Genomic DNA, 23,539 nt, shown 5'->3' with positions numbered 1-23,539 from the left:
AATCACCTAGACCACATGGTTAACATCCCAGCATTCTGAAGGAACTGGCATGTGTTATATCAGAGCTGCTGAATGCAATCTTTCAAAGCTCTTATAACACAGGAGAATAACCAGAGAACTGGAAAAGAGCTAATGTGTTTTCAATCTACAAAAAGGGGAAAGATGGACCCAGAAATTCTAGGCCAATCAGCGTGACATCAATACCCGGGAAAATCCTGGAAAGGGTAATTAAGCTAAGGATTTGTGAGCACCTACAAACAAGGTGATTACAAGAGGCTGCTATGGGTTTGTTAAAAACAAATCATGCCTGATAAATTTTATCACCTTCTTTGATAAAAGTGGCTAAATTAGTGGACCAGCAAAATGCTGTGGACATAATATACTTGGACTTCAGCATTTGATAAAGTACACCACAGCCTACTTCATGATAAGGTAGATCAATGTGGGATAGCAAGTACCATCACCAGGTAGATTTGCAATCAGCTGATCAACTGCATCCAGCAAATTGGCCTCAACGGAGCTACCTCTACATGGAGGAAAGCATGCAGTCTGGTACCCCAAGGTTCTCTCTTTCGCCCACTACTTCAACATCTTTATAAAAGATCTAGACAAGGGGACAGAAAGGGAACTCATGAAATTTGCAGATGACACCATGCAGGGGGAAATAGCTAATACTTTAGGAGATAGGCTCAAGACCCAGAGGGATCTTGACAGACTTGATCATTGGACCCTATCCAACAAGATGCAGTTCAGAAGTGAGAAAAGGAAGGATCTGCACTTGGGCAGGAAAAAACACACACACAGGTACAGAATAGGTAGTATCTGGCTCAATGGTAGTAACTGTGAGAGAGATCTAGGTATGGACCATCGCTTATTTATGAACAAGCAATGTGCTGCAGCTTCCAAAAAGGCCAATGCAGTCCTGGTCTGCATCAACCGAGGGATAGCATCAAGATCACAAGAAGTGATAATGCCACTTTATACCTCACTAGTGAGGCTGCACTTGGAATAGTGCATACACTTCTGGTTACCGCGATACAAAAAAGATATTCAGATCCCAAAAAGTGTGCAGAGAAGAGCAACAAAGATGAAAAAGGGTCTGGAGGCTAAATCGTATGATAAATGGTTAAGAGAAGTATGTGTAGCCTTTCAAGGAGAAGAATTACTTAATGTGCTGTCACAGAAAAAAAGGATTGAATTATTCTCCATAGAACCAGAGGGTAAGACAGGCAATGGATGGAAGCTTGTTAAAGAGATCCAATCTAGAAGGAAGGAAAAATTTTCTGACAATAAGAGCAATTACTTAATGGAACAGATTGCCTCCTGGGGTTGTGGGTGCTCCCTCCCTCCCTCCCTCCGAAACTGCTTTCTCTGATAATGTCCCAAGCTGCAGAATACTCACTTTGAAGTTGGGACTGATCCCCTCTCTCCTTTCAAGAATGCTTTCTAAAATGTGCATTGCAGGGATATTTTTATGCTGTTTAACACAATCCTCAACAATCAACCCCACAGGTAAGCAGTTTAGTCATTGTGGAGTACTATCAGTATGAACTATATGATACACAAATCAATGACTGTTACGATTTGTACATCATGTCAATTTTCGATTTTGCAAGTGAGCACATGAATTTGCACAAAGCCTCATGTACTATCCCTCTGCTCTCCTTGTGTAAACAAAGGTAAATAGAGCAGATTTTCATTTCACTTTAGGAGACTCTTGGTTTGTCATTGTAAAAGAACCAGGAACTATGATTTAAAAGCAACCTTAGACTGTCCTGTGAACTATACCCTCATCTAGAGATGAGACACGCTATCTTAGATGCCTTTGCATTCCATGACTGACTATTTCTGAGTTTTTGAAATCCCAATTGTGGGGATGTCTCCAAGGATGAAGGAAACAGGATGCAAGAAGCATTGAGTCCAATGTTGTTATGGTCTCTGCCATGTGCCTGACCCAAGAAAATAGCTAGTGTGGCACTAGAGCAGCTTCACTGTAAGAAATCAGTGCCTTTCAGTCTGGAAATCTGGAGTTGAGCTATGCTGAAATAGAGAAGTAAGTCAAAATTTTCTCTAATGTTTCTTTTAATCAAAATTCCTTCTTTACACATATCAAGCCACAAATCTGTTGAAGGAAATTTAACCTCTATTTTATTTATCTCCTGGTTATAAGGGAGAAGAGGGAAAAGAGAATTCTCCTCCCAATGCTGGCATATCCTTTTTCACGTTTTTCTCTGACATTGTATCTGAAATACAATTCTTTAGGCATTATGACTCAGTTCTGCAATCCTGGAGTTGGAAGAAAAGACAACAAATCCAACCCTACAGGAATCCAAATTCAGATGTATCAGATATTGTCCAGCATTTGCCTAAACACTGAATGAACAGAAGTCCAGCATGTCTCTGGAGAATTAATTCAATTGTTATTGGGGTCAATGATACACAGCGAATCTGATATTTGACTGAATCTGTTAAATCCACTATGTTGCATTCTGCTCAGGTTTGGATCATCTTTATTATTTTCTTTCAAATTTTGAAGAAGGTTGAATATCCCTCTTTGGTCTCTTTCCAAAACTTAACAAGGCATGGGTCAACTTTATTCAGGTAAATGCAAGAAATAATACTGGGTATGTTTAATGGAATCAAGATTATTAAAACACTCTTGTATCTTTCTTTTATAACAGTTTTTGAGACTTAATAAATTATTGTTACTAAGAAAATTCGCAATGATAAATAATAAATAATAAATTTATATTCCAAGTGTGGTAAGACCACACTTGGAATATTGCATTCAATTTTGGTCGCCACGATGTAAAAAAGATGTTGAGACTCTAGAAAGAGTGTAGAGAAGAGCAACAAAGATGATTAGGTGACTGGAGGCTAAAACATATGAACGGTTGCAGGAACTCGGTATGTCTAGTTTAATGAAAAGAAGGACTAGGGGAGACATGATAGCAGTGTTCCAATATCTCAGGGGTTGCCACAAAGAAGAGGGAGTCAAACTATTCTCCAAAGCACTTGAGGGTAGAACAAGAAGCAATGGGCAGACACTAATCAAGGAGAGAAGCAACTTAGAACTAAGGAGAAATTTCCTGACAGTTAGAGCAATCAATAAGTGGAACAACTTGCCTGCAGAAGTTGTGAATGCACCACTGGAAATTTTTTAGAAAATGTTGGATAGCCATTTGTCTGAAATGATGTAGGGTTTCCTGCCTCGGCAGGGGGTTGGACTAGAAGACCTCCAAGGTCCCTTCCAACTCTGTTATTATGTTATGTTAAATCTTAATCATTTCTCGGTAACTTGGCTACTCAAATCTCTTAGTGCAGGACTTTCTGTTTCAGTGTTCAATGTACAATGTTATCCTACATGGAAGCAATTAAATAAAGTGTCTTTCTACCACTCGTAGCCCAGAATTTGTTTCAAGCACAAAACAACTTATAGCAAATGACATTATGTTATAGAAATCTTTGATTTACATAATCTGCGAGCAAGTTAAATAAGGCAACCGGGATTTTTGTAACTTCAATATAACGTCCCTAATCTCCCAGAATAAATAAATTTACCAGTACAGTAAAATTTATTCAGCACAAAATTTGACTGCATAAATGATCAGAAACAGAAGCAAAACCAAGGCATTTCCACAGAATTTGAAGTAGGAAATAAAAAGTGTTAAAGAGTTCACGTGGCCTTGAACAATATACTTGGAGTTCTGTATGATGCATGCACTTGAGCTCAGTGCAGTAACTTAATAGAACTTCTGTTTTCCAAAACCAAGTCTCCTTTGGAAATAGCTCCTGCCCAAACATATGCTAAGCTGGAATGTTTTATGTCATCCATAGGTTCTCTGGGGAGCCCTAAAAAGCCACTACTCTGTTAGTCACAAGGTGCCAGGTTCTTTGTAAGAATTAACTGCAAAACCATTGGAAGGTGAATGGAGCTTGAAATCCACTCTAAAAATGCTGCCTTTAAGGGACCATCATGATCACTGTGCAGTTTGTTGTTTACACAAATATAGATGTTTTCTTAGATAAAAGCCTAGCTGTTTCTTCTTTAAATTTTGAAACATTTAAGCTGAGTTTTTCCAGAACCTGCCTCAGGATGAGTACCCCACTAGAAGCAGCATGAGTCAGCCATTCAATCTGTACCAAGTCTCTTTGAGCAGTGCAGAACTTTCCAGGGTCTTATTATTTCAGTCCCTCTGAAGCACTCCAGCAGAAAATCACTTTCCAGCTTTCCTCGTTGGAAAAAAAAATCCAAAACAGTCCAAAATGTAGAATATTCTAGAGAAGTCTAAAATATTATGTTCTGCTGGTCTACCATATTTGAGACAATGTAGGGATATGCCAACAGTTTCCTAGAACTTATTCCTCTGGACTAGAAACAGTTCCTACTGTTCTGGCAGCTGGAAAAAATGATTCTTTTCAAAATTCTTCAGAATATATACCTTATTTTCCAATAAGTTAGATTTTATATGGAGTAGGGTAGTTGTCCAAATGGGAAGTACTCTAAATTAATTAATTCGATGACCTATGGAAGCCACAGAACAGTCACCATCACTTGCTTTTTTAAATAGAGGCCTTGACTTATGACCACAATTGAGACAGGAAAATTTGTCCCTATGCCGTGCAGTTGTTAAGTGAGACATCACATGGCTGCACCTGATTTTACAGCCTTTTATTGCCACAGTCATTAAGTGAATCACTGTGGATATTAAGTGAGACATCATGTGACTGTGACTTGCAACCTTCCCTGCCAATTTCTCCACTGACTGGCTGGGAAGGCCATAAATAGCGCTCATGGGACCGCAAGAGGCTGCAAATGTTGTAAATGCAACCTAGCAGTCAAGAGCCGTATTACGATCACTTCCTGACATGCTGGGATGGTCATAAGAATGAGGATCGGTCATAAATCATTTTTTTAAAGCACCATCAGAATGGTCACTAAATGAATTGTAAAACTCCAAGGGTTACCTGTATCTTCTGCAGGAATGAAATTAAGCATTCCAAAAATATAGTATAAATGCCGTGAATATGGTTAACAGCACAAACAACCCAGTAACTGGTAAAATGGTTGTGCTAATGAGAAATAATTACTGGGCAGGAGAAAGGTAAACTGTCTGGTTGACATCTCAGAAATGACTATGAGCATGACGATTCTTGGCCTATCTACTGCTGAATGAATACAATGCCGTGTCATTCCTTTCCAGGGGACTTGAAGGGAATAGAGGTGTGATCAAGAAGGGTTTCAGAAAGCGGTCTGCTTCTGTGCTGGGCTAGAACAAGAGGCGAGTTGAAACAAGCCCCCCAGGAATAGCTTCAAGTAACCAGCTCTGCAAATCCAATATCTCTGCCCCTTTGCAGCTTCCAAGAAGCTTGGGGTGACACACCCACAACCCTATGTAGTCCATTGACCCTTAGACTCTGCTTAAAATGGGAGCTGAATGAAGGATATGCATGTAATCCACTCTAGCCTTCATAGTAACCTCGCCTGACAATTGTGGGTGTGGGGCCTGATATAAAACAACAATCTCTGAACAACAAAGTTTTTCATCATCTTTAGGGTAGTAGTATCGTCAGTCTCTCCCTCCCTCCCTCTCTCTCCCTCCCCCCTCCTCTCTCTGTATCAGAACATGGTGGAAAGCAGTTTCAACCAATCACTTATATCGGGAGTCTCCAATGCCAGGCCGCAGACCTGTTACTGGGCTGTGGCCCATTCGGGACCAGGCTGCACAAGTGGCAGGCGAGTGCACGCGCGCAGGTCCATATGTGTGAGCAGCAGGCACTCGTGCATGTGTGTGAAACTCCATTTGTGTGAGCGGTGGGCGCACCCACCGCTCACACAAATGGGGTTTCACGCATGTGTATGAGTGCCTGCTGCTCACGCAAATGGACCTGCCCATTCATCTGCTGCTGACATGGAACCATTCCCTCCCCTCCCCCCCCACCTCCAGTCCGCAAGGCCGGAAAGGTTGGGGAGCACTGGCTTCTATTGTAAATTAGTACAAGGCCAGAGGCGGCAATCGTGTCAGGGTACACAAGAACAGCTGGAGAAGAGAAGCCTGTCTTCCCAGAATATGATCTATCATCTGTGTTGCTTTTGTCCCAGATTTCTGAAATACAAATATGCAAAACCTGAAAAGCGGAACAGAACCTGGAGACAGACACAGTGACACAATGCCCCTCTCTCAAATCTCTTGCCTTGCCAAAATAAAACACTGTTTCCATCCTAAGACTCAGATTTACAAAATGTTATTTTTAAAAAGCTTGATCTACATAATTTTCTGGATAATCCCTTCATGAGAAATTTGGAAGAAGCTGGCTTCAGAACTTCTTCCAAAGGACTTGAATCAGTAGCCTTGGAAGAATTCCCTCCTCCTTCCTGTGGTTATAATCAGGAGCAACCTTGGAACTGTCGCTGAACCAAGTTGGTTAATAGCTCACTTATTTTTTTTTTTTAAGGGGAAGTGCCAATACTAGATTATGGAGCATAGAGTGGGAGGTTAAAGCTGGCTCAGCAGGTTCCAAGTCTATTAAGAGCCAAACAGCCACCTCCCCAATAGAAAACAAAAGAAAATTAAATAGCATAATAGGCTGGAGTGCACCAGCCGGTTTTGATACTACATGGAGACAAGAATGCAGAAAGAAACAGCACAGGAGACAAATTTAAGCCTGTGAATTGGTGAACCAATTAATCTATTAGAAATAGGGGCAGCCATGGGGAGGTGGTTAAAAAAGAGTCAAGGTGGTGATGGGAGCAGTGTGTGTGTGTGTGTGTGTAAGTATATACACATACTGTATATGCACATACACACATATAATATATATTATATAATTTTATGTTGAATATATATATATATACATATGTAGGTCTTGGCGTATTCGGGTCTTTTCCCGTGTAAGGTTGAAAGTACGAAAACAAATATATAGATATAGATATAGATATAGATATAGATATAGATATAGATATAGATATAGATATAGATAGATATATACACACACACATATACATATACATACATACATACATATGCACACACACACTTACATTGAATGTCTACACCACCCATCTCACTTAAGTGACTGGACAGTTTACAAATAAAAACCATGAAAAGCAAAAATTAAAAATCATAAAAATAGACTTAAAGTTAAAAATTGCACGTTAAAAAACTTTTAAAAAGCAGAGGGAGAGCCTTTAAGCCACCAATCACCCCCAAGGTTGCATGCCATTCTTAGCGCCCCATGACAATTGACAAAGCCAATAGGGGCTCACCTCACCTCTTCTTTTTTAAATGCTTTGTGGAGAATTAAGTGCTAGCCAAACACACCACTCGTGATCAGCTTAGCTCTCCAGAGGAAAAATTTAGGGGCAACTTATTTCCTTGTGCCATCAGCCACCCTGGTATGAAAGTGAAAAGGCAGCCCTGGTGCCCTGGAGAAAATTAGGTATTTAAGAGGTTGGTGGAGGACCAAAAGCACATGCACAGGCACACAGAGAAACGCTGGAATTCTGGCCTGGAAGATGGTGCTATACCAAGCAATGCCCTGCAGTCCCCCTGGACTGGCACTCCAGGGACATAGCCAAGGATGCAAAGAAAGGAGAACACCAGATGAAATGAGTTCACTTGGGACACAAGTGAGGCTGAAGCAAACTGGGTCCAAGACAGAACCTTGAAGTGCCCCACTGCATGCTTCCATGTTGATGTAGTTCCATGAGGTATTGATGTCAAGCTGATTGGCCTAGAATTTCCTGGGTCCATCTTCCCCCTTTTTATAGATTGAAAACACATTAGCTCTTTTCCAGTTCTCTGGTTATTCCCCTGTGTTATAAGAGCTTTGAAAGATTGCATTCAGCGGCTCTGAGATAACACGGGCCAGTTCCTACAGAACACTGGGATGTTAACCATGCAGTCCAGGTGATTTCTACTCATCCATGGTGGCTAGTTATTCTCTTATTAATTCCTTGCCTATTTTGATTTCTGTTCCTGTTCTATTTACCTTGCTGCTGCTTTTGATAAATTGGGATGTTTCTTCCTTTTGTGTAAAACAAATGCAAAGAAAGAATTAAGTAGTTCTGCTTTCTCTCTGCTGCCCTGTCATGTTCTTGCCATCTGTTCCCACTAGTGAACTAATCATTTCCTAGACTTTCTTCTTGTTTTTTACATATTGAAAGAAACTTTTATTATTTTGGCCAGTTTTAGCTCATTCTGGGCCTTAGCTTTCCTGAGTCCCTCCTTGCAGATTTGGACTATTTGCTGGTATTCTGTTTTAGATATGGGTTCCTCTTTCCATTTTTTTATATTTGATTTTTCTTTTGTCCTCAATTTGTCAGAGAGCTCTTTGTGCAACTCTGCTGGTCTCATCTGATGTCTTTTGTTCCTCTTTCTCTATGCCATTGTTTTTGCTTGGGCCTTCATTATATCATTTTTCAGGTTTTCTAAGAGTCTTATACTGTTTTTCTATTTAGGATTTCCATTCATGGAATCCTTCATAATCTTTCAGTTAGTTTGTTGAAGTCAGCTGTCTTAAAGCTTTAAACACTAGTCTGACTTGGTTCAGTTGCCCAGAGTTGCCTTATGTCAGGGGTGTCAAACTCACGTCACATTTTTGTCACGTGATGTATCGCAACTTTTCCCCTTCACTAAAATGTGGGTGGGCGTGGCCAGCACGTGACATCTGCGGGCTGCAAGTTTGACACCCCTTCCTTAGGGTGAATTCAAGAAAGACATGATCGTTCTCCCCCAATCATTTTGTTCATATCAAAATTTGTCCAGTATAGCTGGTATACTGGTAGGTGCCAACATTTGGACCAGAGACACATCCGGGTAATTTGTACTTGCTGGCAAGTCTGAGTATCCTGTTAGTGCTTGGAACATTTGCTCAGAAGCAGCAGGCCATGCTGTTTTGCTTTCCCATCCATGTCTCCCAAGGACTCTGTGCTAGGTATCACTATCTGTCCCCACCCTAGCATTGAAGTCACCCAGAATTACAAGTTTGTTGCTGGCACAGTTTATGCAAATAATCTGATCCAGGTGCTCCTAGAAAGCTGCGGATGATGTTTTAATTTGGATATCTGCTCTGAGTGCAGTAACTCAGTGCCCTCAATGATCCCTTCCAACTCTTGGATTAGAAGACACTAAGAGAGAGTTCCACCACCAGAGAGAGAAGCCAACAATAACAACTCAGGTAAAGTGTGCCTATCTAAGGATGTCTGAATGAGAGTCGGATAAAAACTCAAGATGGAGGTCACAACTGCAAGATCACAGCTTCACTCCTTCCCCACCTCCTGGGGCACCTGCACAAAGCAACATATTAAATTGCTGTTTCCCCTGCTCTGCCCAAACCCTGTTGAGATGTTTTTCCTTAAGGGTAGGAGGGAATCCTGCTCCTAAAAAAGCTTTGTCCCTGAGCCATTGGGGCAAATCATGGTACACTGGAATGGGGAGAAAGATCTCACCACCATGCGTCCAGCTTATCTTTGAAAGATCAGCATCAGCCCATAGAAATGTGTTCAGAAAAGTTGCTGGATATACTACTGCCTCTTGCTCATTTTCTTCAGAGGCAGAAGGAAATATATTTCCAAACACTTTGAAGAGAAAAAGAAAGAAGTTGAGAGAAGAGGTTGTGTAGCATACCTATAGGGCATCCTCGGTGCAATCAATCAACAGGCCAATGTTTTTCATCTGCTTTTCACCTTGCTCCGGCTTAACCTTCCTCCCACACAGTTTCACACACAAGTCTATCCCCTAACCCAAGTAGGCCTTTTAAAACTTTGTGGTTTTGGCAACAGGACCTGATGGACAGGACCCTGCTTCCTACCAAGGCAGCTTCCCCTGGAAAAAGAAAAGAGCCAACTGATTTGCTCCAGAAGCTGCCTCCACTACCCAGAAAAGCCCTGGAGAGCAATGATCTCATGCTCAACGTGTCTGCCATATATCATGGTCAGATTTTCTTCTCCTGAGGACTCCAAGGAATCCTGCAAATAATTCTTACAACTTGCCACGTTTGACCTCATCATACCAGCAGCAGAACCTTGCTAACTGACTCAGCCACCTGTGTCACATGCTAAAAAGCCCCAGGACAGGATCACCAGGCTTGAAGCAAGTAATCTTGCAGATGTCCATGCCCTACACCATGTAGGTTACTACTGGCACCTTGAACTTTGCAAACTGAAAAGCAATGCAGTTTTCCCCTTAGTATATGAGTTACTGCAGTAGTGGATACATCTGGAATTCTGAAGCCTGTTTTGGAGATTCACACAGACACGCAAACGCCCGCTGCTCGCACAAATGGAGTTGCACACACATGCTTGCCTGTGGTCACTAATACCAGACCCCAGCCCAGGGGTTAATGCTCCCAGAGAATGGCCAATCAATTCACACTTGCCCTTCCTGGCCACTACCTGAGCCCAGAGAGAATCCTCAGCAAGAGAAGTTAGTATTTAGCTGCTAACAAATACCGAATGCCTCCAAATTGTTGAGAGTAGGGAGGCATAATTTTGCAATTAAACAAGTACCCTCCTTTCCATCAAGATAAAAAGAGAACTGCTAGTCCATTGTCTGTCGAGTGCTTTATCCCAGTACAATGCTTGTTCATGCTGGATCCCAGGAATGAGGCTGAAGGGTGAGACAGGACTGGCATTGGCTGAGAGCACACACCACCCTTTGGGACTCAAGGCACCAAAGGCTTCTGCCAAAACCTCTGGCCGGAAGTGCCCGCGCTCCATCCCTTGTGGTCATCAGGGGCTCCTCTCAATCCCCTATCAGATCTGCCCTCTTTTCTGGCATAGCCCTAAGGTGAGCAAAGGAAAAGACAATACTCATACCTCTAGAATACCAACAGAGGATTGAAACGGGGAAAAATAACTTTCAATGCCACATGAAGTTTTCACAATCTTCTTCCCATCTGTCTCCCAGCTAAGAATAACTCTCCTGGAAAAGGCTGTCTTTCAGCACAAGGGTCTTGGAGCTGGTGGGTGGAGGGGATGAATTGGGGATTTTGGCACACCCTTCCCTTCCAGCAACCATTTCTCTTCCAAACACTCCCCCTGCATCTTTCTCTTAATGGACTGGCCCTAACAGTAGTTTCTCCAGGCCAGAGGGTTCGCTTTTTTATTTAAATATTAAATTTCATTACCTAGAACAGTGAGATAATTTAGCTGTTGTACAATAAAACATCGCTTATGCTAATACACTATTATAGAATAACACTATACAGGACTGGGTGCTTTTTAATAAATACCAGACCATAAATTATTAGGTGAAGTATGTTAAGTTGGTGTCAACTTTTGCATGTTCAGTACAGCTATGCCAAGCTGTTAGAAAGTCAGCCAGTGGTGGGTTGCTACTGGTTTGCCCCAGATTGAGCAAACCAGTAGCGGCAGGAGGCTCCGCCCACCCGCCCGGACTTCTCTGTGCATGCACAGAAGCGTGTGTGCCCACAAGCAGACCGGTAGCAACGGGATTTGAAACCCACTACTGAAGTCAGCTATATCAAGCAAGTTGCCCCGCACGCAGTTTCTCTATTAGGGCACTTTGCCAACATTGCTGTATCAAACATGGGCTGTGAAGTCTCTTTAGCAGTCATTAACAAAAATATAATTCTTTATGCAGCAATGTTTCATTTCAGTCTCAAATGCTGTTAACAAGGCTAAACCTATGGCTTATCTTGATATTCCCTATATAAAACTTTTTCTAAAACCCTTGACTGTTTGTACAAGGGTAACTTTGTTCCAGTTTACTTAGGGAAGGAGGTGGGGGCTGGTGGGAGGAAGGACGGACATGTGGAAGGGAGGGCCCTTTGGAGCAGAATCCCAAGGGGTGGGGGGGGAAAGGAAGGCTCAGAGTTCTATGACTGATCTCAATGGCAGCCAGTTTTGCAGGGGATCCCACGAGATCTCTCAGCATTCCAGTTAGAGATCCCAGCATCAGGGAAGAGAAAGACTGGAATGATCTGTTGTCATCACAGTTCATCAGATTTGATCTAATTTATTTCATTCTCTTTTTCCAGGTACAATATAAAAAACAGCTGGAGGAAACTATACAATGCTGAAAAAATACAGTGCCATCCATTCCAGCACAAAAATAACCCTATATTCAGCAAAAAGACACAAGCACTGTCCTTCCTCCCCCGCATAGCAATTCACATTTTTGCTAAGTTAGCCCCACCTATGTCCCTCTGTTCCAAACATCCTATTCCAAAAACAACGTAACTTAACTTATTAGTAGCCCTTTTCCCTGCAAGATCGCAGGTCATTTGTGGACCATACGGATAATCATAATTGGCAAGGGTCTGGGCAGCCAAAGCTGAAAATTGCAGGCTTTATAAAGTTTCTCCAAATGAATCAAGAAAGGAACCACGATGCCTTATGTGGCCACCGCACAGGCCGCAGGAGGACCAGGAGATAGAAAATTGCTCCATTTCCCGCTGCCTAGCCTGGGACTGAGCTGGAGTCTGCTGAGTCAGAGAGGAACAGGCAGGCATGCAAGGCCAGCAATGTTTGTAAACCTACCAAGCCACGTGCAGGCAGGCGGGTGGGCAGGCGGGCAGCAGAAGCCAGTCAAGAGTGCCAGCCCCGCTAGGAGGCCACAGTCCTAAACATGTGGGAGGAGATGAGGAGTGCTCTTTCCACAGCCCAGTGCTCTAAAATTAGTCACAGTCACCTCCAGGATCCTTCTGTAGATGCAGCCAGATTTGTGGCACTGAAAAAGTAGCCTGACGTGTAGCCCCAAGCCAAAAGCAAAAGGCTGCCCTAGGAAAGCCAGCCTAGTAGCCTAAAGGCAGCTCCATTCCTTCATTTGCATCACTGGCAGGGATATGGTGAGGAAGTGAGTTCATTAGAACATTGTGTCTTTTATGCCAAAACAGTAAATTACAGCTGTTTTGTATAGCACAGCTTTAGATATTTTTTTCCTCAAGGAAGGAGAGTTCAGCCAGTCACCAAAAATTTGCTCAAAGTACAGGCAAAGCAAAGAGAGTTGCGCGGAATGCATCAAGAATGTCTAACATGTTTAACAGGGAAAAAAGGAAGTTCAGAGCTAGGAAATATATATCTTAATATGAGACAGTAAAATTTACAACTATATCACTTTAAATTTTAGCTGACAGGTAATACTTTTTAGGGTTTTTTATTCTTCCTCTGCCCCCAAGTTTCCTGCCAACTTGCTGCCGCTGCACCGAGTCTGGATTTCCCAGCAGTGGTGGGGTGTGTGCCTGGCCACCACCTCCTGCCTCCTGCCCCACCCACTGCCACCACCGAACAGCCAAACACCACTGTCACCAAACAGTCCGAACCCCGAATGGCTCTGGAGTTCAGCACAACAGTGGCAGGGGTGTGTGAAAATGGGAAGCCCCCAGCTGCTGCCACTACTCTGCGCTCTGCCCACCTATTCGTTCACCCATCTGCCTGGCTCTGCTTCCAGAGGGGAGCCACCATTGCTCTGCGCTCTGCCACCTGCTTGCTTGCTCATGTGCCCACCCATTCAGCTGGCTCTCCCTCTGGCTGCCGCAGCAAGTTGCCCCCATGGTGAATTGGCTGTGTGGTGTTGTCCTGCAGGGACTTCGCGGCAGCGAGTTAGCAGTGGCGGTGGTGGCGAGCTGGTGGCAGTGAGCCAACTACGCTGAGCTGGTGGCCATGCCAAGTTGTCCTAGGCCCATAAACCAAGGCTAACAAAAGGGAATAAAAGTTTAACCAAACTTGGACTTGCTGGGAAGGAATGAAGGAAACAGAGATGCCTTATTTATACCCCATGAAAATGAATATAAATACCTCCCAAATATTTTTTTCACTTCTACTACAGAGAGGATATGCCAGTGATTCCTAGACCAGACCAAGGGCCATTTAGGAAGCACGTACACACACCTTGACATAGCACACAAATATCTTTGTCCTTCATGAAGAAATCTAGTAGGTGGTTCTTCCCATGCATAAAGCATGCCTGTAATTCAGACAGTTTTAAACTTGACTGTGAAATTGGCCTCTAGAAGAATTTCTGCCACAGGGCCAAGCCATTAATTTCAGAACTTTTCCTTCTCTCCCAAAATAATCAGGGCATGCAATAACTTTTTTTTTGTTCCTTTACTTGCGTTTTGCCTTGCCTCAGTTACCTGCCTGGAGGAATTTATAGCAGAAGGTCTGCAAGCCATGTGGGACAAGCACTTTTTTTACATATGTATTTCGGTTAATGAAGGGCCTGCAGGGGAAAGATCAGGAAAGGCCGGTTTCACACAAGGTGGACAATATGCATGAGATTATTTTTTGTTAAGGAAGGAAGGATACATGACAAATTATAGCAGCAAATGTGTTAACGTTTATAAATATTCTGAGATTGCTGATTTCAGTGTTAGAATTGTAATGAGACCCTAAAAATGTAGGATGACAAATATTACCAATAGCACAACAGTTTTATCAAAAGTAACTTTTCTCAAGCATGCAAATATTAATTTTAATTGCACAATGAATCAGTGACACTGACCCTCATCCAGCCCTGATGAGAGACTAGTTCTCAATGGCAATGTTGCACTTATTCTAAGTCTAAATTGACTTGCGCTTCCTGTATTCTGTCTCCTGGCAACTGTACACAACTGAAATTAATCTGTTGGTTATACAGCTTCTTTTTTAGACTTTTGCAATGAAAAAAAAAACAAAATGGAAATGTGTATAAACCTGTAAGGCTGAACACGGCATGTTTTGGGGACTCTTATGCCACAGGACATAGACTGGGTGCTGGGCAAAGAATAGGACACAACCTTCCAATCAAGCACAACATTTAAAATCTAGGTATTTAACTGCAATCGTTAATTAACTTTTCAGTTCTCCTGCTGTCAAGAAAGAAAGGAAGGGCATTAAATCGCAAATCTTGCAACAGGAAGGTCCAAGCCAGTGGTGGGTTGCTACCAGTTCACCCCGGATTGGGCAAACTGGTAGCGGCGGTAGCGGGAGACTCCGTCCACCTGCCCAGATGTTTCTGCACATACACAGAAGCATTGCGTGCACGCACCCACGAGCAAAAAGGTAGCGACGGGTTTTGAAACCCTCCCCTGGTCCAAGCCCAGGGGGCAAGCTGGCCCTGTCCACCAGGGCTGATACTGCAGTAACTGATATGAAGCATTTTGGGCTTCTGAAGAACATTATCACTGTTGTATTATTTGTTTCTTAAATGTATACTATAAGGATAGTCCTCACAAATTGAAGCCAAAATTTATGATGCTAAGTGAAACATTTGTTAAGTGAGTTTGCCCCATTTTATGACCTTTTTTGCCACTGTTGCATTTGTTAAATTGGTAACACGGTTAAGTGACTCTGGATTCCCCATTGACTTTGCTTATCAGGAGGTCACAACCCTAAGACACTGCAACCGTAATAAATATGAACCAGTTGCCAAGCATCTGAATTTAGATCACAATATCATGGGATGCTTGAAGTTGTTGAAGTGCTGTCCCGGTGTTTGGAAGCCGTACGGGTCTGGATGGGGAGAAACAGGCTCAAGCTTAATCCCTCCAAGACGGAGTGGCTGTCGATGCCGGCATCCCGATTCAGTCAGCTGCAGCCGCAGCTGACTGTTGGAGGCGAGTTATTGGCCCCAAAGGATAGGGTGCGCAACTTAGGTGTCCTCCTGGATGAACGGCTGTCGTTTGAAGATCATTTGAAGGCCGTCTCCAGGAGGGCCTTCCACCAGGTTCGCCTGGTTTGGCAGTTGCGCCCCTTCCTTGATCGGGATGCCTTGTGCACAGTCACTCATGCGCTCGTTACCTCTCGCTTGGATTATTGTAATGCTCTCTACATGGGGCTCCCCTTGAGGTGCACTCGGAGGCTTCAGTTAGTCCAGAATGCAGCTGCGCGGGTGATAGAGGGAGCTTCGCGTAGCTCCCGTGTAACACCGCTCCTGCGCAGACTGCACTGGCTACCTGTGGCCTTTCGGGTGCACTTTAAGGTTTTGGTTATGACCTTTAAAGCGCTCCATGACTTAGGGCCTGGGTACTTACGGGACTGCCTGCTGTTACCACATGCCTCCCACCGACCCGTACGCTCTCACAGAGAGGGACTTCTCAGGGTGCCGTCCGCCAAGCAATGTCGGCTGGTGGCCCCCAGGGGAAGGTCCTTCTCTGTGGGGGCTCCCACACTCTGGAACGAGCTTCCCCCGGGTTTACGCCAAATACCTGACCTTCGGACCTTTCGCCGCAAACTGAAGACATATCTTTTCATTCGCGCGGGGCTGGCTTAAATTGTATTGATTTTAAATTTTCTACTACCAATTTTTAAATGGGGTTTTAGTTTTTTATATATTTTAAAGTTTTAGGCCAATTATAATAAGTTTTTTAATTTGCATTTTAAATTGTATATTGTATTGTCTGTTTTTACTTTTGCCTGTACACTGCCCTGAGTCCTTCGGGAGAAGGGCGGTATAAAAATCAAATAAATAATAATAATAATAATAATGCTGCAACGGTTGTGTGAAAACCAGTTATACTTTTTTCAGTGCCGTTGTAACTTTAAACAGCCACTAAACAAACTGTTGTAAGTCAAAGACTACCTGCAGTCAATTTTTTATTCTGGACCTCAAGTAGCATATAGAATACTACCTCCTTCTATTTTTCCCCGTAGCAACAACCCTGTGATGGATGTTGGGGTTCATAATAACTTCCCCAAAGTTGCCCAGTGATGCAGTGACTAGAAGTTGAATCTTCTCATTCCTCCAGTTCCAATTTGTTGACAATTACAGCACACCAGTTCTTAGGACTGTATGTTTCAACTAATTCTGAAGAGGCACAGTCAAAAATCTTGGCATGAAAATTTAGGGCAAACAAACAAAAAACAAGTTTAACAAATACATAAAACATAAAAGTATTCCCCCTTGTTCAGCAATTTTATAAGGCTAAAATCAGTCCCAGCATCACATAGGGGTGACTCTCTAGACATAACAAGCAGAAAACATGTGGGGGGCGGGGTGGAGGATGGAAAACTTGAAGAGATTCTTGACTTCCATTCAAACAGAAGCTAGACAGCCACTTGGCTTATATTGGGTTCTGCTCCAAGCAGGGAATTTGCCCCTTGCAACTGTAGGATTCCATGATTCTGTATTTTCAATACATATCTTGGTTTCCCTTCCAAAGACTTGCTTATTTCTTAAATAAAGTAAGTTGAAAACACAGAAGAGCAAATAATTAAAAATAAAGCAATCTTGAAACTGTGAAGAAATTGTTTTGTTAAAAAAACGTAAAAGTTACATTATGGTGAACCAACAACAGAGGTCTTCTGTAGTGATTCACTTGGAGTTATGTTAACAATGGGCAAAAGGGCAATCTTTAAGAGCAGCACTATGAAGCTGTTCAAAAGAGATCCTGAAAGTGAATTTTCTACAGCTAAAAATGAGACGGGGCAAGGGGAGGAAGAGAATCACATGTTTTCAAATCAAGGAATTATTCTGCTTGATATGGGTCCTAATTATTTTAATATTAATTCCTAGCTTTGCTAACATGTCTACTGGTTTTCTTCCTGCACATTCCAAGTAGCGTGTGAGACTATGTGAATATTCGGTTTTACAATTTTAAAACAATGAGAAAAAATCAACTTTGGCTTTGATGCCCAAATAACCTTAGAGTTGCCATAGCTGTATCCCACAACCCTCCTGGCATCTCAAGAGATTGACTGAATACAGAGTAGGCAATACATTCCAGTTCATGCTGCAAATTCAGAACTCCCCCCCCCTTTGTATATTAGCCTCTTTCTCGGTGGCTTAGTGCTATCATGGGATCTGGATGTCCCCCTCCACCCCACTAAGTAACATGGCTGCCAATGCCTAAAGAAACATCCAGCTGTTCTGCACAGTCACTTGATGGTCACAACCTGATGGACAGCTGATGAATCCCTACTTTTTGCTTCAGCTCTAGTCCAGGTTAGTAGGATCTGTTGTTCTTGCTTATAGCAAAATGCTCTCCCCAGAGTTCATTCCCCTCCCCCTCCCAGCTTCCTCAAGAACCTCCAACCACCACAAACTGCAATGCTGAGTAAAGAGTTTCATCATCACTAACTGCCTACTCCTCCTAGGGATTTTCCCATTGAGCTGCTCCCAGGTCTGAGATACAAATCAGTTTGGTACGCCTGGGTAGCAAGCTAATTGCTCTTGAGGTCACCCCGGCACAGAAAGAAAGTGGCATTTGGCCGTGAAGAAATAAACGACCACACTATGTGAAGCATCTCCTTCTTGGCACCTCACCAAATTAAGAAATCCAATGTCCTTTTCCATCACCACGAGATCGAGGCTGCATCGCAAAAAAAAAAAGTTAGGGCAGTTGCTGAGTGACATCAGGGTGATGTCACCGCTGCTGCCTTAAAGAAGAGTCTGACTCCTTTACTAATTTCACCAGCAATACGGCGGGGGTGGGGGGTGGGGGGCGAAGGACGGAGCAGACTCCTCTCAGTCCATCATCCGAAGGACTGGAGGAAATACCATTTCAGACGTTTTCAGGGTTAGAAAAGCTCAGAAAGAAAACTTGCGCAGAAACGTAACCCCCCACCCCCACAGACAGGCTTCACAACAATTTCCCAAGGAGTGTTTTGTCTTTCTATGGAGTCAGGCATGCTCCCTTCGTCGCACCCCCCCCCCGCTTATCAAGGCTTTTGTCTTGGCAAAGAAAGGGGGAGAGCCACGGCTTCCCCCGCTCCTGGCACTTGTGCCTGTACCCGAATTTCTACGCTTCCACTTACAAAGAGGAAGGTTTTTAAAACTATGGAAAGTGACTTTGAGAAGCGGAGAAAGCCAAAGCCACCGGAGAGGAGGATTTGCTCCTGGAACGGATCCCTAATGCACAGTTTAAAGGTCCCTCCTCCATTCAGATGAATCTCCCTAGACGGAGACGGGGGAGAAGGAGTCTGCCTGGCAAGGCAAGAAAGGGATGGGTTACCTGGCGAGCGCGAGTCCTCTTCAGCCCTTCCGCGCTGCCAGCCAGGGGCCTCCCCGCGCCTTCTCCTCGCTCCCCCGCGTCCGCCCCAGCCCTCCTCAGCGCAGGCGAGCCTCCGCCGCTACCGCGCAGCCATCTTGCCTCCTTCTCCTTGAAGCGGCGTGACAGACACCCGGGTGCAAGCAGGGGCTTTTCTCCTGCCAGACGCCCGAGTCATTATCATACTGCCAGGCTCGCAGCCCGCTTCCCCCTCCCCAAGAAGCCAACAGGGGGGACGTGACATGCATGCCCAGCCCTCCGCCTTCTCGCGCCCGCCCGCACGCCCGACGGAGGGGAGGGGAAGCGACGCCAGCCCAGCCCAGCCCAGCCCAGCCCCGGGCCAGCCAACGCGGAGCAGCAGGGCAAGTCTCCGCAGCCGCCCTCGCGTCCCCTCCTCTCGGGAGGCTCAGCTGCCAGAGGCAGGCCCTGGGCCGCCGTCGTCCGCGCCTGGCCTGGCCCGGCCCGGCCCGGCCCGGCCCGCCCGAAGCTCCTCCGGCAGAGAGGAGAGCCTCGCCGCGGCGGCCTTCCGCTGCTCCATCCTCGAAGGGGCTGGGATCCCAGGAGCAGAGAAAGCGCCCCCAGCAACACGGCCCGGGGGTCTGGCGCTGCCCACCCAGGCGGTCCCGAGGACGGATGCTTCTCCCTTTTGGGTCCCACGGACGGCAAGGCAGGCCGCCCCACGTCAAATGTGCCTTCGGCGACTGTGACACCCCCCCTCCTCCCCAAAGCAACGTAATATTTGCTGTGTAAAAGCATTCGCTACTGGTTCTTTTCACTAGTAGTGGTGGTGGTGGTTTTAATGCACGCTACATTGTATCAGCGATTAATATACTCCGGGTTCAAATATACAAAACTTAGATCAACTGTGTCTTTTTCTTCAAGGGCTACAACACATTCACAGGTGACTTGTCAGTGATTAATAATAATATGAAAACATAAATGGAACCAATAGGTGCAAAATCACTCTACCTGCTGAAGCTGACAGCAGAGAATACTGCACGGTTTGTAGGATGCGCATAAAAGCCAACAGAAAGACAATAGTTTTGGTTTAATATGTGAATCCAGTCACTAAGAACTTGTCAGCAATGGCTTTTGACTTAGTTTGATGGATGAACCTAGCCAACTGGGATTTATTGTACAAACAATGATTAATAACCCATCGTGGCCCCATGCCATCTGTGAATCCGCTCTTAGGCCTACAGACCACACGTTGACCTTAGATGGACATTCAATTTAATCTCCAGATCTAAATTATAGGAAAACTGAACTCTTTCTAAATGGTTAGGAAGTTATTTGGACTCATTTATAAACTCCATGAAAATTCCTGGGTTGGTATGATTGTTCTGGACACAGATGATGCTCTGTTGCTCTCCCAGACACAGATTGGGCTGAAGGGGGCACTTTATACACTTGGTGCATATTGTCAAGAAGAAATACTAGAAACCAAACTGCTCAGAAACCAAACTAGGCTGGCAGATAAATAGCAATCTAACAGAAATCTGATTTCTAATTAGCCATCTAATAGACAAATCAAGTCCTTTAAATACTTAGGGATTGTTTTCTGTGCCACAGGCAACTGTAAATCTCATGCTGACCATATCATCTTAAATATTCAGGAGAAACAGCAAAAGTCTGCAAGCCTCCAAAGGAGCCCAGCACATATCCATAAAGCTCAAACTCTTCTTCAAGATTTGAGCGTAGTTTCTCTTTAGATTCCAGGTGAGCCCTTATAGGTCATTTCTTCCCCTCCAAAGAGTTCAACCTAAGCAATTCCTGAGTTCTGTCTAGAAGTAACTTTCTGTGTTTCAAACATGGTGGTATGTTGGAAAGCCAACCTACAAAAAAAAGAAACCATTACTTGAATTCACATCCGTTCATTGACTTAAACTTTTTTCCCAGTGAGTTGGACACTCTTTAATTACGATTGACAGCTTCTAGTCTTCCCGGTGTTAGATGTTACATGAAAAATTAAAATCCTATGGATTCCCATGGGCAGCTGTCACCTTGATGGACTAAAAACACACACGAGCCAGTCTTAAAGGATGCACCATTGACGTGCTCAAAAGGATTTTCTGAGCCATTGAGCACATGGCTAGATAGTTGCACAACAACTTCTACTTTGGAAGGGCATTGTTTTTGGCTAGAGTCAGTGCCCTTAAACATCCTTGAATATTCCTTTTGCCCATTTAGTGGAAGAGCAACTGAAATACTGAAATATATTATTTTATCCCTCTGTGCTGGCACTTGCCAGGAATTGCTGTTTCTACTAAGGAGCAACAACCCCAGTTCCACTGATTCTTTCTATCTCAAATTGTTACTATCTGATCAAGCTGATTTAATTTCAATGATTGTTCCATAATTTGTATAATAAGTCATCTGTTCAAAAACCTCTTCAAATTCTCCATATGGGACCATTTCAGGTGCAATTATCCATTTAATCACTACTCTATAACACAACCTTTTTGTCAATTGACTCATGCTTCTGCCTTATTTTTATTAATGGGTCACAGGGTCATTTTAGCATTATGATTCAATACTTTAGGTCAGTAATTTCTTCTATTACTATTGTTTTGGTTTGTTAGACTAGACAGACTAGATTTTTATCCACCTATCAAGTCCTTCCCAAGAACTTAGCATAGGCAGGTGTTCTTGTTTGATTGTGTTGAAGGGTTAGGGCTAGGGTTGAACGGTTGTGTTGTGTTGAATGTTCCCTGGATGTAAGCTGTTCCAAATAAAGCTGCCATTAATAATAATAATAATAATAATAATAATAATAATAATAATAATAATAATAATAATAATAATAACAACAACAACAACAACAACAACAACAACAACAGAGTTGGAAGGGACCTTGGAGGCCTTCTAGTCCAACCCCCTGCCCAGGCAGGAAACCCTACACCATCTCAGACAGATGGTTATCCAACATTTTCTTAAAAATTTCCAGTGTTGGAGCATTCACAACTTCTGCAGGCAAGTCGTTCCACTTATTAATTGTTCTAACTGTCAGGAAATTTCTCCTTAGTTCTAAGTTGCTTCTTTCCTTGATCAGTTTCCACCCATTGCTTCTTGTTCTACCCTCAGGTGCTTTGGAGAACAGCCCAACTCTCTCTTCTCTGTGGCAACCCCTGAAATATTGGAACACTGCTATCATGTCTCCCCTAGTCCTTCTTTTTATTAAATTAGACATACCCAGTTCCTGTAACCGTTCTTCATATGTTTTAGCCTCCAGTCCCCTAATCATCTTTGTTGCTCTTCTCTGCACTCTTTCTAGAGTCTCAGCATCTTTTTTACATCGCGGCGACCAAAACTGAATGCAGTATTCCAAGTGTGGCCTTACCAAGGCATTATAAAGTGGCACTAACACTTCATGTGATCTTGATTCTATCCCTCTGTTTATGCAGCCCAGAACTGTGTTAGCTTTTTTAGCAGCTGCTGCACACTGCTGATTCATATCTAAATGGTTGTCCACTAGGACTCCAAGATCCCTCTCACAGGTACTACTATTGCGCAAGGTACCACATATATGGTACCTGTGCATTTTGGTTTTTTTGCCTAAATATAGAACCTTACTTTTTTTACTGTTGAATTTCATTTTGTTAGATAGTGCCCAATGTTCGAGTCTGTCAATTGACTGGTGATGGTTTTGTCAAGGCCAGTGGTGTTCAAGTGGTGCTCCTGTTGTTTTGGGATTACATTTAAGTCAGCTATTATTATTGGTACTATCTTTGCTTTCTTTCGCAAGAGTCATTCTATTTCTATTTCCAGGTGTTTGCATTTTGTGATTTTCTCCAATTCTTTCTCTTCTACTCTTCTGTCTCCAAGTACTGCCACATCTACAATTCAAACACTTTGTCTTCGTTATCAACAGTTCTTAAGTAAGGAGTGTTATGTGGCAGATGCTTGTCTGTTTGAATTCTAAAGTTCCAGAACAATTTAGCTTCTTTATTTTCTATTACTTTGTCTACTTGGTGGTCCCACCAGTTCTTACTTGCAGGGAAAAGATATTTCTTGCAAATCTTCCAATGTATCATTGTTGCTACTTGTCATACCATTGCTTGCAGTCAGTCTGTGTGATCTTCTTGCAGCAGCTAACCAGGTGGCCTACTAGTTCCTCAGTTTCTTTACATAGATTGCACTTGCTGTCTTCTCAATTCTACTTCGTATGCATTTGTTCCTTTCCTACCGGTTCACAAATGGAAGCAAGGTACAGGTAATCCTTGATTTACGACCAAAATTGAGCCCAAAATTTCCATTGCTAAGCAGAACAGTTGTTAAGTGGGTTTGGCCTCATTTTAGGACCCTTTTTTGCCACAGTTGTTAAACAAATCATGCAGTTGTTAAGCACATCTTCCCCCATTGACGTTGCTTGTCAGAAGCCATCTGGGAAGGTTAAAAATGGTGATCACATGAGTTCCAGAGCCAGGCAACATGCCAACTGCCAAACACACAATGTCGTGTCCCATCCCCACTCCGATGAACGAGTCAAGGAAGTCCGTAACAAACTTGGCAACAAAGCCTCTGCAGCTTGCCAAGTTCCTTCGAGGTTTATCACGGCAGGCAGGAGTCCAAGTTGTGACTTCAGCGATAGGGTCCGATATCAGCA

The 23,539-nt window shown here is 43.5% G+C and overlaps 1 protein-coding gene across 2 annotated transcripts in view; it reads right to left on the bottom strand.

The window, feature by feature from the left end:
- TET3 (tet methylcytosine dioxygenase 3) overlaps positions 1–19,195 on the bottom strand; it is an 83,608-nt gene extending 64,413 nt beyond the window's left edge. Inside the window, exon 1 of one of the 2 annotated variants that reach the window (XM_058194813.1) lies at positions 18,898–19,195. Coding sequence is in view for 1 of the 2 variants with exons in the window: in XM_058194811.1 (XP_058050794.1) it covers positions 14,101–14,139 (39 nt within the window). In the remaining variant the exon portion in view is untranslated. Of the gene's footprint in view, positions 1–14,100; positions 14,155–18,897 lie in introns of those variants that run through there. The other variant, XM_058194811.1, reaches the window with a different exon arrangement.
- Positions 19,196–23,539: the final 4,344 nt, after the last annotated feature.

Source organism: Ahaetulla prasina, chromosome 9 (assembly GCF_028640845.1).
Source record: "Ahaetulla prasina isolate Xishuangbanna chromosome 9, ASM2864084v1, whole genome shotgun sequence".
NCBI classification, from domain to species: Eukaryota; Metazoa; Chordata; class Lepidosauria; order Squamata; family Colubridae; genus Ahaetulla; species Ahaetulla prasina.
The sequence above is the reverse complement of the archived record's forward strand: the minus strand, read 5'-3'. Positions and strand labels throughout refer to the sequence as shown.